This window comes from Oncorhynchus mykiss, chromosome 9 (assembly GCF_057628025.1).
Source record: "Oncorhynchus mykiss isolate SJ-2025 chromosome 9, ASM5762802v1, whole genome shotgun sequence".
In the NCBI taxonomy this organism is placed as follows: domain Eukaryota; kingdom Metazoa; phylum Chordata; class Actinopteri; order Salmoniformes; family Salmonidae; genus Oncorhynchus; species Oncorhynchus mykiss.
Window position 1 is genome coordinate 74721976 of NC_143030.1, and position 17923 is coordinate 74739898.

Here is a 17923-nt window from a genome sequence, read left to right on the forward strand (position 1 = left end):
TACTGTAATGGCCTATTATATTAATGTCCTCTTCACCACTCACCAGTTAGAACACACAACTAGGTGGTGGAAAGTTGAAGTCATATAATGGTGGGGCTTTCTGAGCTCTTGGACAGAAGAAAGGACCAACAGAAAGAACGACTATGGGGGTTTTGTAATGGAAAAGACAAGGAGAAGAAAAGAAAGAGGAGGGCAACAGAAAAAAATAACACTATGGGAAAACCCACCATTTTGAAAACAGGTGATGGCCAACAGTGCATCCAGAAGATGAGATTTCCAGAGCGCTAGATTGCTGACATGGGTAGTTATTTTACCACAGAAGGAGACCGGGCAAGGGATGCCTGAATGGTGTTACTCTGGGAAAAGCGACCAGGCGCCTGGGCCCTGGAAAGAAAGGTTATGTCATTTAGGAGTTGTGATCCAATGTTGTGCGCCATCGCCATGGATACAGGAAGGAAGATGAGGGGAATAAAAACAGCAGAACCAACTTACCATGAAAGGGGGGGGGGGGGGGGGGTGATGTTGGTGTTGTGAATCATTGAAGAGGGGAAAGGAGTTTGCCGCTCACTCTCTCTGACCTGTCTGTCAGGCTTGCCCATGAGAGGCTCAGCAGCTTGCATTAAGCATCCATACACTATGTAACAGTAGACTGGATACCAGTGTTCAGTAGACTAGATACCAATGTTCAGTTGACTAATGCCAGTGTAACAGTAGACTAGAGACCAATGTAACAGTAGACTAGATACTAGTTTTCAATAAACTAGATACCAGTAGACAAGATACCAGTGTTCAGTAGACTAGAAACCAGTGTTCAGTAGACTAGATACCAGTGTTCAGTAGACTAGATACCAGTGTTCAGTAGAATAGATACCAGTGTAACAGTAGACGAGAGACCAGTGTTCAGCAGACTAGATACCAGTGTAACAGTGGATCCGATACCAGTGTAACAGTAGACTAGAGACCAGTGTTCGGTTGACTAGATACCAGTGTTCAGCAGACTAGATGCCAGTGTTCAATTGACTAGATACCAGTGTAACAGTAGACTAGATACCAGTGTAACAGTAGACTAGATACCAGTGTTCAGTAGACTAGATACCAGTGTAACAGTAGACTAGATACCAGTGTTCAGTAGACTAGATACCAGTGTTCAGTTGACTAATGCCAGTGTAACAGTAGACTAGATACCAGTGTAACAGTAGACTAGATACCAGTGTTCAGTAGACTAGATACCAGTGTAACAGTATACTAGATACCAGAATAACAGTAGACTAGATACCAGTGTTCAGTAGACTATATACTTTTGTAGTGGTAGACTAGATACCAGTGTAACAGTAGACTAGATACCAGTGTAACAGTAGACTAGATACCAGTGTTCAGTATACTAGATACCAGTGTAACAGTAGACTAGATACCAGTGTTCAGTAGACTACATACCAGTGTTCAGTTGACTAATGCCAGTGTAACAGTAGACTAGAGACCAATGTAACAGTAGACTAGATACTAGTTTTCAGTAAACTAGATACCAGTAGACAAGATACCAGTGTTCAGTAGACTAGAAACCAGTGTTCAGTAGACTAGATACCAGTGTTCAGTAGACTAGATACCAGTGTTCAGTAGAATAGATACCAGTGTAACAGTAGACGAGAGACCAGTGTTCAGCAGACTAGATACCAGTGTAACAGTGGATCCGATACCAGTGTTCAGTAGACTAGATAACAGTGTTCAGTAGAATAGATACCAGTGTAACAGTGGATCCGATACCAGTGTTCAGTAGACTAGATAACAGTGTTCAGTAGAATAGATACCAGTGTAACAGTAGAATAGATACTAGTTTTCAGTAAACTAGATACCAGTAGACAAGATACCAGTGTTCAGTAGACTAGAAACCAGTGTTCAGTAGACTAGATACCAGTGTTCAGTAGACTAGATACCAGTGTTCAGTAGAATAGATACCAGTGTAACAGTAGACGAGAGACCAGTGTTCAGCAGACTAGATACCAGTGTAACAGTGGATCCGATACCAGTGTAACAGTAGACTAGAGACCAGTGTTCGGTTGACTAGATACCAGTGTTCAGCAGACTAGATGCCAGTGTTCAATTGACTAGATACCAGTGTAACAGTAGACTAGATACCAGTGTAACAGTAGACTAGATACCAGTGTTCAGTAGACTAGATACCAGTGTAACAGTAGACTAGATACCAGTGTTCAGTAGACTAGATACCAGTGTTCAGTAGAATAGATACCAGTGTAACAGTAGACGAGAGACCAGTGTTCAGCAGACTAGATACCAGTGTAACAGTGGATCCGATACCAGTGTTCAGTAGACTAGATAACAGTGTTCAGTAGAATAGATACCAGTGTAACAGTGGATCCGATACCAGTGTTCAGTAGACTAGATAACAGTGTTCAGTAGAATAGATACCAGTGTAACAGTAGAATAGATACCAGTGTAACAGTAGACTAGATACCAGTGTTCAGTAGACTAGATACCAGTGTAACAGTAGACTAGATACCAGCGTTCAATTGACTAGATACCAGTGTAACAGTAGACTAGATACCAGTGTTCAGTAGACTAGATACCAGCGTAACAGTAGACTAGATACCAGTGTAACAGTAGACTAGATACCAGCGTTCAATTGACTAGATACCAGTGTAACAGTAGACTAGATACCAGTGTTCAGTAGACTAGATACCAATGTAACAGTAGAATAGATACCAGTGTAACAGTAGAATAGATACCAGTGTAACAGTAGACTAGATACCAGTGTTCAGTAGACTAGATACCAGCGTTCAATAGACTAGATACCAGTGTTCAGTTGACTAGATACCAGTGTTCAATTGACGAGATACCAGCGTAACAGTAGACTAGATACCAGTGTTCAATTGACTAGAGACCAATGTTCAGCAGACTAGATACCAGTGTTCAATTGACTAGATACCAGTGTTCAATTGACCAGATACCAGTGTTCAATTGACCAGATACCAGTGTTCAGTAGACTAGATAACAGTGTTCAGTAGACTAGATAACAGTGTTCAGTAGAATAGATACCAGTGTTCAATAGACTAGAGACCAGTGTTCAGCAGACCAGATACCAGTGTTCAATTGACTAGAGACCAGTGTTCAGCAGACTAGATACCAGTGTTCAATTGACTAGATACCAGTGTTCAATAGACTAGATACCAGTGTTCAGTTGACTATTACCAGTGTAACAGTAGACTAGAGACCAGTGTTCAGCAGACTAGTTACCAGTGTTCAGTAGACTAGATACCAGTGTTCAGTAGACTAGATACCAGTGTTCAGTAGACTAGAGACCAGTGTAACAGTAGACTAGATACTAGTTTTCAGTTATCTAGTTACCAGTGTTCAGTAGACAAGATACCAGTGTTCAGTAGACTAGATACCAGTGTTCAGTAGACTAGATACCAGTGTAACAGTAGACTAGATACCAGGGTATCTAGTCTACAGTTTTCAGTAGACTAGATACCAGTGTTCAGTAGACTAGATACCAGTGTAACAATAGACTAGATACCAGTGTTCAGTAGGCTAGATACCAGTGTTCAGTAGACTAGATACCAGTGTAACAGTAGACTACATATCAGTGTTCAGGAGACTAGATACCAGTGTAACAATAGACTAGATACCAGTGTTCAGTAGGCTAGATACCAGTGTTCAGTAGACTAGATACCAGTGTAACAGTAGACTACATATCAGTGTTCAGGAGACTAGATACCAGTGTAACAATAGACTAGATACCAGTGTTCAGTAGACTAGATACCAGTGTAACAATAGACTAGATACCAGTCGTCAGTATACTAGATACCAGTGTTCAGGAGACTAGATACCAGTGTAATAGTAGATTAGATACCAGTCGTCAGTATACTAGATACCAGTGTTCATTAGACTAGATACCAGTGTTCAGTAGAGTAGATACCAGTCGTCATTAGACTAGATACCAGTGTAACAGTAGACGCACCAACAGATCTGGGACCAGGCTCGAAAAAAGATTGCATTCAAACATTGTCATAATTGTAATTTGTTTTAAACAGGATTGGACTGATCCATTGTGGAAAACGGTTGAGATTTTTGGTGTAGACTTCTTTAGCACTTGGATTGCCTATCTAGAGGGTAGCTTATGACCGGTGTATAAACTCCTTATAACAGATTGGTCATTGGTCTATGGGTCAGAAGATCCATCACATTAACATGGATGCCTACTCATGATTGCATTTTCTATATGTCATGTAAATATATTGATTCAATTAATATCTGCAGTACTAATGTTTGCCATAATTTATATTGTAATGACCTCTATGAGGGAGCATTTCTACAATTGCATTTACATTGCCTCGTGGCTAGGGGGAGCTACAGTAACAGTAAACAATTACCTCACCTTTCATTCTTGGCTCACATCACAGCAAGAGTTTTATTTTATTTGTATTTATTTAACAAGGCAAATACACCGGCCAAATCCTAACCCGGACAGCACCGCCCTATGAGACTCCCAATCAGGGCCGGTTGTGATATAGCCTGGAATTGAACCAGGGTCTGTAGTGACTCTAATGACTCTGTCACTGAGATGCAGTGCCTTAGACCGCTGCGCCACTCGGGAACATTGGAGACAGGGGTGTCATGTACCCCAAACATTTTAGGGGGCACAAAGTACAATAGGATGACAGTGGGGTGATTCGGAGGGGGGCTAGGACCCCGACTGTAAGTTGGAGAATTTAACATTTTTCCTGCTATCTAGAGCCATAATCATTATGCTTATTTCTATGTAAAAACAATATCTAAGCATACCTCTTGAGCTGTGTGTATCCTCCTGACTGGGGTTTCTTTTTTAAATAACCTAAATATGCTTCTCTGCATCTCTACTAAAACTGGGTAAAAGATTTAAAGGAATGTGAGTCTTAATCAGTACATTTGGCTTTTTCTTTATTTTCTAAAGTTTACCAACCAATGTCAGCAGGCATGCCAGCTAAAATACACAAGCTAGCTACTCTAACTTGATTAAGAGGAGTTGGGTTAAATGCGGAAGACACATTTCAGTTGAAAGCATTCCGTTGTACAACTGACTTTGTACCCTCCATTCCCTTATAGGCTGAAATAGCTTCTTGGTAGCTAATTTCATAAAATTGCTAGGTGGCTAGCAGTATTTTTTTTAACAGGACAAATCCCACCTATCCGCATGACGCCTCTGATTGGAGATAACAGCAAACAACAACAGAGCTGACCAAATGAACACAATTGCAATGCCTGGTGTTGACTGGCATACAGTTCGTTTTATGAATCTGATGAAGGCTTATATCATTTTTTAAAAATGTATTATTATGTTGGGGGTGGGACCATGAAGACCTGTAATAAAAAGGTAGAACTATATTCTCCACAAATGTATTAGGCTGTATTAGTCATTCAATTAAATTCATGGAAGAAATAGCCAAATTGACAAACGTTAATTACAGACCAGTAACAATGTACATTTTAAATGCACAGTGCAAATTCAGTTTGCAATTTGTTCACTTTTTCCAATTATTTTCACCACAATAGGAATGATTAGCTGGACTTGATCGTAACCTAACACCCACTGCAATGCTCAATTGTTCATAAGTTTGAAGTGTGCGTATTTCATCTCGTGCCCTCGATGTTGCACATTATAATTAATACTCAAAACCCCGGAGGAAAGTGACTCAAACATAATTGTTTCATTTCAAAGACTGCGCTACTACTGTAGGGCAGCTCGTGAAGTATAGCCGTGGTTGTGCAATTAATTGGCACAACTATAGCTGTCACGTTATGCCTATGCGTAAAATAGGTGGGCCTATGCGTAAAATGAATGGAATTGGAATGGTGCATGCATCCACATAATAATAATAAATACAAGTCATAATAATAATAATGATTATTGTAATTATTACAGATATTTCATTAATAATAATTATTAGTCCTATGTTGCTATGCCTTGAAAATATGTGACCCTGATATCGATTTTTTCCCCCCTAGTTTCCGTATTAACAGTTTAAACCAGCCTGAAAAAATTAACCTCGATAAATAAACCGCAGTCAGTCGTACAATTTGCATTTCCCCTCAAAGTTACAATTTGACTGTCTGTTACAAACTCCACCCATCCTCTTTCGGTTACAGCGTTCTTATTACACCTCAGTGGGTTACAGCCGTTCTTAGCTGTGAACCAATTGATTCACGCTTAAGCCTTGTGTTTTTTCCGACTTTTACAAGGCTGCTAGGAAAAGTGGGGGAGTGACGACTTGTTCCTGGAAGAGCCAGCCTGCGGAGTCAGTCACATTTTTGGCTGGGATTCAATGACTGAGCCAGACACACACAAACACAGATAGGGGCTGCGAGGGAGAGAGAGGGGCGAGTGAGTGAGCAAGCGCAACCCAGCTCACAGACTAGCCATCTCCAGTACACAGGCATATCGAACAGCAGGGGCAGACGGAGTGTATGCGTGCGGCTATACTGCAGTATTCCACAGTTTAAAGGAGGTTCCACGCGGGTTATTACTGTGTTTTATACCGGATACATAGAGGGAGGAGGCTTTGCTTTATCGGTCGATACTTTTTCTGAAACTTCAAAAGCATTATTCATTTTTGGAGGAGTTTCAGAGGGACGCGTTTTAGATATGGACTGTCAGGAGTGTACTGCAGGGGAAGACTCGCCCGTGTCACCATTCGCTTAGTAGGCTAGTCAACGGAGTTGGAAACTCACTGCTCGGGACTTTTTTGTGGATGTTTGATGAAGCGCTTTCTGCACTTGGCTAATTCTCGGAGACCTTGGATTTACAAGGAACCGGAACCTATCGTGGCTTTCAATTGTTTTAGTTTGCCCCAGTTGAAAGGAACTCTTGCTTTCAAAGTCGTAGTGAAAACATGGAGACTGTAACTCGACAAAGCTTCCAACCTCACCCAGGACTGCAACAAACTCTCAAGCAGTTTCATCTGAGTTCTATGATCTCCCTCGGCGGACCGGCGGCGTTTTCTGCTCGATGGCCACATGACCTCCTGTTCAAGAAGGATGGGAAAGAGCCCGAGCCCGTGCTGCATCTTCCAATGCAGCCGCCGACAGTGATGCCGGGACCACTCTTCATCCCCTCCGACCGCTCCACTGAGAGGTGCGAGACGGTCCTGGAGACCGAGACTGTCTCCTGTTTCGTGGTCGGCGGCGAGAAACGGCTGTGCCTGCCGCAGATCCTCAACACCGTACTGCGGGATTTCTCCCTTCAACAGATCAACTCGGTGTGCGACGACCTCCACATCTACTGCTCCAGGTGCACGGCAGAACAGCTGGAAATCCTCAAAGTCATGGGAATTCTACCCTTCTCGGCGCCTTCCTGCGGACTCATCACCAAAACGGATGCGGAGCGCCTGTGCAATGCCCTGATTTACGGAGGCACCTACCCGCCGCACTGCAAGAAAGAGTTCACGGGCTCACTGGAGCTGGAGTTCACGGAGAAAAGCCTCAAAATATACCACGAGTGTTTCGGAAAGTGCAAGGGTCTCTTCGTCCCGGAGCTGTACACCAGCCCCAACGCAGCCTGCATCCAGTGCATGTACTGCAGACTCATGTACCCGACCCATAAGTTCGTGGTGCACAGTCACAAATCGTTGGAAAACAGGACTTGCCACTGGGGCTTCGACTCCGCCAACTGGAGGGCATACATCCTCTTGGACCAGGATTACACAGGGAAAGAGGAGAAGGCGCGCCTGGAGCAGCATTTGGACGAGATTAAAGAGAAATTTGATTTCGCCAATAAATATAAGAGGAAAGCATCCAGGGTGAGTTGAACTAGTTTGTTACAATGTCGTTACAATGTCGTTACACAGTGTTGCAAGTGTTGTTACATTATACGAATGTTGTTACACTGCTGTCACAAATACATGTACTCTGTATTTAACGTTTTTTCTCTTTTATTTTACTTGCGTTTTGTTTTGTCTTCTTGCAAATACACTGTTATCTCGGACTAAGAGTCAAAGATTCGTATCTCGAGAACAGAATAGACTATTGGCGCAATGACTTGTCCCAGCCATGGGCTAGTTTAGACTGTAGGAGAGTCCTTCCAAGATTGGGTTACTCTCCACATATTGTTACTAATTGTCCACAAAGAATAGCTAAACGGCTCTGGTGGCAATACAACCATTATGTGCCTGTGAAACACTTCTGCGGGTGTCAACGGATCAATTATATTGGCCTAACTGTAAATACAATCCCATTTACCAACAAATGGTCCAATAATGGTGTTACAACAACTATCGAAACCCATGTGATGTATAAGGTCGAGGAAGTAATGTAATAATTTCTAAAGTTGCAAAACACTGTAGGTGTGTATAGCTTAAACTCCCTCCCCTCTGTCCTGCACTTATCCCCCTCCCCCCAGGTCTGCACGCATCCCCCCCAGGTCTGCACGCATCCCCCTCCCCCCAGGTCTCGCGGTGTGGGCTGCCGCTCGCTCATTCCGCACTTTGCTGTGTATTGTGGCTTACTAGCTGTGTTTGAAAAACAGGTCCTTCAAGGTGTCACTGTGTCATTAACGAGGGGTTCATCCGTGCGTAGTGGCGTGGAGCTCCCATGAGGGTGGTTGGCGCGGCTGGATTTATTTGAGCACGCAGATATGTCAGTCGTCTGCCTCGACAGGCCATTACAGTAGCAGACGTCTACTTTTTCAACTGAATAACCAGTAGGCTACTACTACCCTTTTCATGTCTGTGTTTGTGGCAATGGGTTAGCCTACTATATGCTAGTGGTATCAGATAAAGAACAGTCCTGCGGCTATGACCTGTTCACCGGACGTGCTACATGTCCCAGACCTGCTGTCTTCAACTCTCTAGAGACAGCAGGAGCGGTAGAGATACTCTTAATGATCAGCTGTGAAAAGCCAACTGACATTTACTCCTGAGGTGCTGACTTGCTGCACCCTCGACAACTACTGTGATTATTATTATTTGACCCTGCTGGTCATCTATGAACATTTGAAAATCTTGGCCATGTTCTGTTATAATCTCCACCCGGCACAGCCAGAAGAGGACTGGCCACCCCACATAGCCTGGTTCCTCTCTAGGTTTCTTCCTATGTTTTGGCCTTTCTATGGAGTTTTTCCTTGCCACTGTGCTTCTACACCTGCATTGCTTGCTGTTTGGGGTTTTAGGCTGGGTTTCTGTACAGCACTTTGAGATATCAGCTGATGTACGAAGGGCTGTATAAATAAATTTGATTTGATTTTAACAGGAAAATATCAAATATTAACAATTTTTTTTATCTCCAAATGCAGTGTTTCTTGAAATTTCAGAGCAGTTATATTCTAATGAGAAGAGGGGGGGCTGATCGATATACATAGGCAGCACTTTCTGCTAGCCATGATTTCTCTGGTGGATTCCCACAGCGCTTCCATGGCAGCCCATCAGATGAGCCCTAAATGATGTGGAGGGGAGTTTATCAAACACGCAAAAGGGTCTCAGTGTGGCCTCTCCTGTATGCCACCCAAGCTAACTTTTTTGAGGGTAATTGAGCTTTATGAACAGCATGGGGGCCTCTGGTGGCCTAACCCTGACTTTTACATTGGTGGCTAGGCTATAGCCTAGCGCTGCTACTACAGCAGACAGAGAGCCCTGAATCTAAATCCTATGGGGGGATTAGGTCTGTGCTTTGGGGAGGGCAGGCAGGCGAGCAGAGGGGGGATCAGTCCACCCCCTCCTCCAGTCTTCCTCCAACTAAGACTGATAAAAGAGCCCCCTCCACAAATGAAAGGTAAGCATGGCCATTTGCATGAACTGTTACACATGAATAGAGTTGATGAAGCAGGGATAGGAGTATTGTGGTGGAAACATAATATGATCCCAACAAAGGAGAGCATTCACACACATACACACACACACACACACACACACACACACTTCTTCCCTTCCCCCCAATTACCTACTCCGCTGCCCCTCTCGGCATGAAAGGAGGGTGAAAGAAGAGTGGGTGATTATGTTAGGAGACTTTTCGGTGGGCCATACAAACAAAGTGGAAGTGTTTACCAACAGGACTCTCACAATTCTCTAGCACAGCCTTTACCCTTCTATTTGCCAGTGTGTCAACAGGGCCAGAGCCTTGTCATTGCACGTGCTCTTGCCCCTGTATTTAGGTTTGAGTGGGGCGACCTAAAGGAATTTAAAGGCCTCTTCTATTTTTATATGGGCTCAAAAGACCCCTGTGTGTTAGTAATTGTTAATATATTCACTGTCCCAAGCCTAGTTAAATCCACTCTTTATTTAGATTTTTGTTTATTTCCCTCTGCTTTTTTTAAAGGAGGGGCTTGGTGAAGGCAATGCTACGGACATCATATTTGCAGAATTATGATCCTATTGCTAAACTTCTCTCGCTATAGTAGCCTACAAGTCTCCCTTCAGCAACACATTTCACCTGGGGTGTTACCTTGAGATAGATGTCTTTCACAGAAGAGAAAGACCGGAGTGGGCTTGTGCTTGACGACGTATCGAGAGCATGTCACTACTGTGTTTTGTTGGCCAGGGGAACGGGTGGTTTTGTGGAGGTTTGTGAATGCACCTAGCAGCCGTCTCACAGTCAGACACAGGAAGTGAGCTTGAAGGACTTCCTGTGCTCCAAGACTCTTTGCTTCTATGAGGTCATGGGCCCTGTGCTTGATAGAAGCAGTCTGTGCATTACACAGACACACAGACACACACACGCACACGCACACACACACACCACAAGCTCTTTGCAGCATACTTTCCTTATTGCAGCATACTTCCCCCAATAAAAGTCTGTATTGGAATTTGCAGTAAAAGTGCATTATCCGTTTGAATCTGAGATGTGAGAGCGCAGGTGTCGACTGTGGGAGTGCAAACAACAGTGAATGAGCAAGTGAGTTAGTACAGGGAACTATTGAATGGTTTCAAAGGTTACCAGTAGGGTGTGGAGCAGGTGGCTAAGTCTCTTAAGTTCAACATGCCAATGCTGGTTTCTGGCTGGTACACATGTGGGTCGCAAACATAATCAGTGGCTTTCCACATCAGGAGGTTTTGATACGGATGGCAGCCGCAGATTTAGTAGCTCGCTAGGTTTTATTTCACCTCAAGACGGTGTGATTTATACGCGCCCCATCTGTTGGGAGGAGATATGAATGAGAGAGGGAGAGAGAGAGAATGGGAAAGAGAACATTTCCAGCCTCCAGTTGGGGCTTGGTTTATGCACAAGCAGTTTAGGTTTCCACCAACGACCATGTTTCGAGGCAGCATCACCGGCTTTAGGTTGTGTAAGCTGAGAAAAGGGAAATATAAAAACCTTCAGACTCAGAGACTAACTTGAACAACGCTGTCAATGGTTTTGTCTCTGCTTGGCCCTTTACTGTAGCTGACTGGTGTGGAAGGGCTTTCAGACACGGTTTGGTGTTTTGACAGAAGCCACATTGGGGAAGCCAGCAGACAAGACTAGTAGTTAGTCTAGGCTGGGAGCAAGAGAGTTTCGACAGACGTTGCATTCCAGACCCGCCACTCCCTGAGAGAGAGGGGGGGGGGGCAAGCCCATAACACAAGCCAACCCTCCTGAATGGGCATGAATGAAGCATGTACCCACACTTGCCCAGCGCTGTTTAAATCAATCCTCCACTGCTCAGGCTCTTACCTCTCTTTCTCTCTTTTGTTTTCCCTCTGTGTTTCATTCTCACTCCGGGGTGGCGAGGAAGGCTTTTAGAGACATAGAGCAGTTGTTAACTAAGGAGAGAGGCTGTGAAGGAGGTGGTGTGTTCGATGTTTCAATCTGTCATCTGAAGGACGTTTATGAGGATGCTTTTCGTCTACAGTTGCAATTTAGTTTGAAAATGTCAGAACCCTAAAACTAGTCTGAGTTTGTAGCCTCAAAAGGGTGGAGAAAGTGTAAGAAAGATGCCATTTTGTACAGTGCAAGCTAGGCAGCAGGCAGCCCCCCCCTCCCCACTTTCTCTCTCTCTCTCTCTCTCTCTCTCTCTCTCTCTCACTCTGCAGAGTCAGCCCTTTAGCAAGGTCTGGGGGCCTCGTTGTTTTCAAAAGTACTGCTCCCAAAGTGTGGCTGGGCTCCAGACCCCATTTTGCAGGGGCTGAAACTTCCCTTCCACTGCCCAAAAATGTCCCAGTGCACCTTGGGATATCTGGCCTCCAGCTGAAGGGGTCGCTTGTTGGAGGGGGGGGTGGGAGGAAGTGAACTCCCTGAGTGAATAGAGGCCATGTCCTGTTTCATATTCAAGGCATAGGCCTTCTGACAGAGAGCCATACCCTCGCTGCGGACAGTACAACAGCTGGTAGCCATGCATATCAATGGCCACAGAGAGAATATCCCTCTTCACTGCTTTCAGGGGGTTTTACAGTTGTGAAAATGCAGCAACTGCAGCTGAATACTCTATACAGCTCAATTACAGCTATGGACTGGTAGTTTTGAGGTAGTGGTGATGATGTGGAATGATTTACGAGGGACTTTTTTGCTTTGTATTGTCATGAGGGTTGTTGTGATTGCTGAGGAATCATCCAATGATTCCTGTGCTTGTGTCTGTGCATGGCAGAGAAAATGATCATATTCTCCAGAAGCATGGTCCAAGAGAAAGGAAGCCACTAATTCACTTAGGGTTTAGCTAAATGAGTCCGGCTCCAATCCAATCTCTATCTCTGCACAGGCAGACTGTGACTAGTCTGTGCGGTCTGGGCACAGTGAGCCCTGCCTTGTTAGATCAACTTGACGGTTCTGAGGGATCAATGGGATATTGACAGCCGTGTCTTCCCCTGTCAAGGGCGGCTGAAGACACCATCACTCCTTCACCTCCACTACACAACTAGAAGAGACACAGAGATGCCTGTCTTCTCGTCTGACCTCATATCAGTTCTGTCTATGTATATCTATGTATCTATCACACAGGGTGGTTGTGCAATGAACGTCTCGTCAATGAATGTCTTGTTGCATGATTGTTTAATTATTGTGTTTAGTGGAGCTGTATGCAGTAGAGGTCGACCGATTACGATTTTTCTACGCCGATACCGATTATTGGAGGACCAAAAAAGCCGATACCGATTAATCAGCCGATTTTTAAAAATTTATTTGTAATAATGACAATTACAACAATACTGAATGAACACTTATTTTAACTTAATATAATACATAAATAAAATCAATTTTGCCTCAAGTAAATAATGAAACATGTTCAATTTGGTTTAAATATGGCAAAAACAAAGTGTTGGAGAATAAAGTAAAAGTGCAATATGTGCTATGTAAGAAAGCTAACATTTCAGTTCCTTGCTCAGAACATGAGAACATATGAAAGCTGGTGGTTCCTTTTAACATGAGTCTTCAATATTCCCAGGTAAGAAGTTTTAGGTTGTATTTATTATAGAATTTATAGGACTATTTCCCTCTATACCATTTGTATTTCATTAACCTTTGACTATTGGATGTTCTTATAGGCCCTTTAGTATCGCCAGTGTAACAGTATAGCTTCCGTCCCTCTCCTCGCTCCTCCCTGGGCTCGAACCAGCAACACAACGACAGCAGCCACCATCAAAGCTGCGTTACCCATGCAGAGCAAGGGGAACAACTACTAGAAGGCTCAGAGCGAGTGACATTTGAAACGCTATTAGTGCGCGCTAACTTGCTAGCCATTTCACTTCGGTTACACCAGCCTCATCTCAGGAGTTGATAGGCTTGAAGTCATAAACAGCGCAATGCTTGACGCACAACGAAGAGCTGCTGGCAAAACGCACAAAAGTGCTGTTTCAATGAATATTTACACTCCTGCTTCTGCCTACCACCGCTCAGTCAGATACTTAGATACTTGTATGCTCAGTCAGATTATATGCAACGCAGGACACGCTAGATAATATCTAGTAATATCATCCACCATGTGTAGTTAACTAGTGATTATGATTGATTGTTTTTTATAAGATAAGTTTAATGCTAGCTAGCAACTTACCTTGGCTTACTGCATTCGCGTAACAGGCAGTCCCCTTGTGGAGTGCAACGAGAGAGAGGCAGGTCGTTATTGCGTTGGACTAGTTAACTGTAAGGTTGCAAGATTGGATCGAGCTGACAAGGTGAAAATCTGTCGTTCTGCCCCTGAACGAGGCAGTTAACCCACCGTTCCTAGGCCGTCATTGAAAATAAGAATGTGTTCTTAACTGACTTGCCTCGTTAAAAAGGTATAAAAAAATAAAAAAATAGGCAAATCGGCGCCCAAAAATATGATTGTTATGAACACTTGAAATCGGCCCTAATTAATCAGCCATTCCGATAAATCGGTCGACCTCTACTATGCAGGGCCTAACATTAACACCCGCCACCTGCCAAATACGGCTAGATTTTGACATTGATGTGTAAAATATCTTTTCCACAAACCACGTTGGCGGTGGTCAGGTCTCCACAGTGCGAACATTTCAATCGCATTTGTGAATAAAAATAGTCAAGTATGATCACATTTATAGTCAAATAAATACTGCAGTAGCTGTTTTCAAACTATTTCTGCCATTTTGTTTCATAGCTGGTAAATTAATCTCACAAAGTCAAAGAACTAGGAATCCTAAATAGCCTATTCCATCTCGCGCTTCTTGACTTTTTACATTGTTTTGTTCACAAGCTAGGTTGTTTTTCTATGTTTGAGTTTCAACTGCTAGGGAAGATCTCCCCAGTGTGCAGCAGTCTAAGGCACTGTATCTCAATGCTAGAGGCGTCACTACACACCCTGGTTCGATTCCAGGCTGTATCACAACCGGCCGTGATTGGAAGTCCCACAGTTGGCCCAGCGTCGTCAGGGTTAGGTTTTGGCCAGGATAGGCCGTCATTGTAAAAAATAATTTGTTCTTTAACTGACATGCCTAGTTAAAGAAGGTTAAATAAAAAAGAGAGAGAAGACAATGCTTCTACTAGTCAGACTCAATCTCACAGGCACCAAAATGAACCGAGTCACGTTACCACGGTAACCTTCCACCTTTAAAGGGGCAGGTTAACATTTTTGTCTCATGTGTGATATTTTGGTTAAAAGACTCCTTTCACAAAAAAATTTGATTAAATAATATACCACATTACTTCTTACCAGTAATACATGTATTGTTTCAGAAACATTACAAACGCATGCTCATCCATTTTTTTTGTGTTTTGTTGGTGTAATTATAGCGGGAAAAAATATATATTTTGGCTGGTAAAAAATCTGAAAGGCTGGTAGATTTAAAAAAAATCTACCTGCCACAGTGGCTATTAGACCAAAAAGTACATGTTATGTTCTGTGTATGTTGAGAGATACTGTATATGGTTCTAAATTTGTATACAGTATATACAGTACATTGTCATAAATGGCTCTGAATTTTAGCGCTATACTAAGAGTTGTCTTAGTGTGCTAAGCTAAAAGTGCTTTCAGTCTCAATGAGATCCATGTATTTCATACTGATAAACATCACAGGAAAACATCCCTTTGACAAGTTGGATGTTAGTTGTTTTTTTTTTTGCTTGAAACGCCAGTTAATTACGTTTCTTATTTGAATTAGCAGTTAAGCTCGTGTTAATTATTTTGCCACATTGATTTGCCGCACCACAAAGACAGTAGGCCTACATAGCATCACCACATGGTCAACACGTCATCACAATACGCATTATTACGAGAGGCAACCAGGAAATCACAGGGGACACGCTTGACTGCGGTGTCTGGGAAAATCTTCAAAAAAGTGCGATAACAGCGAGGGAGAATAAATGAAATGCGCCGATTCCTTTTATTTCCACCCCGCCAGCAGCCTTTTTAAATTCACAGCCTTTTATAGATGCTCTATGCAGAAATCGCTCCGCCATTTCCTGGTTGCTAAAATACTAATAGTTCACCTAGTTTCAGTTTATGTGACAAAGCAAGCAATTATTGTGTCGCGAATCATTGTACCATCTAAAATATTGTATTTTCAGCTGTTTGAAACTGGTGTACAAAACCCAAAGTAAAAGACCCCAAAATGAAACTTATGAATGGGAAGCATAGAAATTAAGCACATACACCAAACTCAAATATAACATGTAAAATGTTGGTCCCATGTTTTCATGAGCTGAAATAAAAGTTCCCAGAAATTTTCCAGATGCTCAAAAAGCTTAGTTCTTTAACATTTTGTGCACAAATGTTGTTTACATCCCTGTTAGTGAGCATTTCTCCTTTGCCAAGATAATCCATCCACCTGACAGACGTGGCATATCAAGAAGCTAATTAAATAGCATGATCATTACACAGGTGCATCCTGTGCTAAGGGATAATAAAAGGCCACTCTAAAATGTGCAGTTTTATCACACAACACAATGCCACAGATGTCTCAATTTTGGTTGGAGTATGCAACTGGCATGCTGACTGCAGGAATGTCCAACAGAGTTGTTGACAGATAATTTAATGTTAATTTCTCTACCATAAGCCGCCTGCAATGTCGTTTTAGAGAATTTGGCAGTACGTCCAGCCGGCCTCAAAACCGCAGACTACATGTAACCACGCCAGCCAGACAGTGTGTATGGCGTTGTGTGGGCGAGTGGTTTGCTGACGTTAACGTTGTGAACAGAGTGCCCCATGGTGGCGGTGGGGTTATAGTATGGGCAGGCATAAGCTACGGACAACAAACACAATTGCATTTTATCGATGTCAGCTTGAATGCACAGAGATACACCATGATGAGATCCCGAGGCCCATTGACGTGCCATTCATCTGCCGCCATCACCTCATGTTTCAGCATGATAAAGCACGGCCACATGTCACAAGGATCTGTACCCAATACCTGGAAGCTGAACATGTCTCAGTTCTTCCATGGGCTGCATACTCTTCCATGGGCCGCATACTCACCAGACATGTCACCCATTGAGCATGTTCGGGATGCTCTGGATCTACATATATTGGTGTTCCAGTTCCCACCAATATCCAGCAACTTCACACAGCCATTGAAGATGAGTGGTACAACATTCCACAGGCCACAATCAACAACTTGTTCAACTCCATGCAAAGGTCAGTCATGCTGCATGAGGCAAATGGTGTTCACACCAGATACTGGCTGGTTTTCTGATCCACAAACCTACCTTTTTTTTCAACAGATGCACATCTGTATTCCCAGTCATGTGAAACCCATAGATTAGGGCCTAATGACCTGTAACTCGAAATCTTTGAAGTTGTTGCATTTATATTTTTGTTCAGTGTAGAACAGCTCTACCGCTTCTTACATTTACCGGACACTCGTACCCAGAGCGACTTACACTAGTGAGGTCATACATTTTCTTCATACTGGTCCCCCGTGGGCATTGAACCCACAACTCTGAAGTTGCAAGCACCGTGCTCTACCAACTGAGCCACACAGAACCTTTAGTCTTGGTTTCAATGAGAATGGCAGATCTATAACTCACATTTCTATGTGAATTCGGTCGGGTCACCCCCAAAAAGTGACATATTGCGGCTTTAAAGTTAGTCTAACAAACAGGACATCTGTCTATGTGAAAAGGCTGCTTGTTGGATAGACTTGACAAAACAACGGATCTAGAAGGATAGAAGGATCTAGGTTACGTTTGTTTATTTTTCGAATAGATTTTTTGTTTGTTGTTGCATTTTCTGTTTGATTGCACAACTGTGTATTCATATGGTTAGTACACGGGGCTGTAGTTCTGACACATGAAGCATTATCTACGGAAGTTACAGTATAATAATTAGTACATTATCATGTTAAGCCCCCATGGATTTGGTGTTATTACTGTGGCTGCTCTCTCTGTTGGTCGATAGTTTGGTTTCATGAGTCTTTATAGTATTCTCCCCTCTCTCCTCAGTGAGCTTTTCTAGAAGCTCACACTGCCTGCCACCCCTCCTCCACACACACGGAAAGTGGATATCCGGGGGGACGTGTTTAAGCGGCAGAGGCCAAGAGGGCTGGAGAGTGCATTAATATACCTGACTGTCTGAGTGACT

The 17923-nt window shown here is 43.2% G+C and overlaps 1 protein-coding gene across 1 annotated transcript in view; it reads left to right on the plus strand.

Moving 5' to 3' along the window:
* Positions 1 to 6132: 6132 nt before the first annotated feature.
* Positions 6133 to 17923, plus strand: part of LOC110531260 (ski oncogene) — a 100742-nt gene continuing 88951 nt past the window's right edge. Inside the window, exon 1 of the mRNA XM_036988862.2 lies at positions 6133 to 7790. Within this exon, the coding sequence (XP_036844757.1) occupies positions 6885 to 7790 (906 nt within the window). The 5' untranslated portion in view covers positions 6133 to 6884. The remainder of the gene's footprint in view (positions 7791 to 17923) is intronic.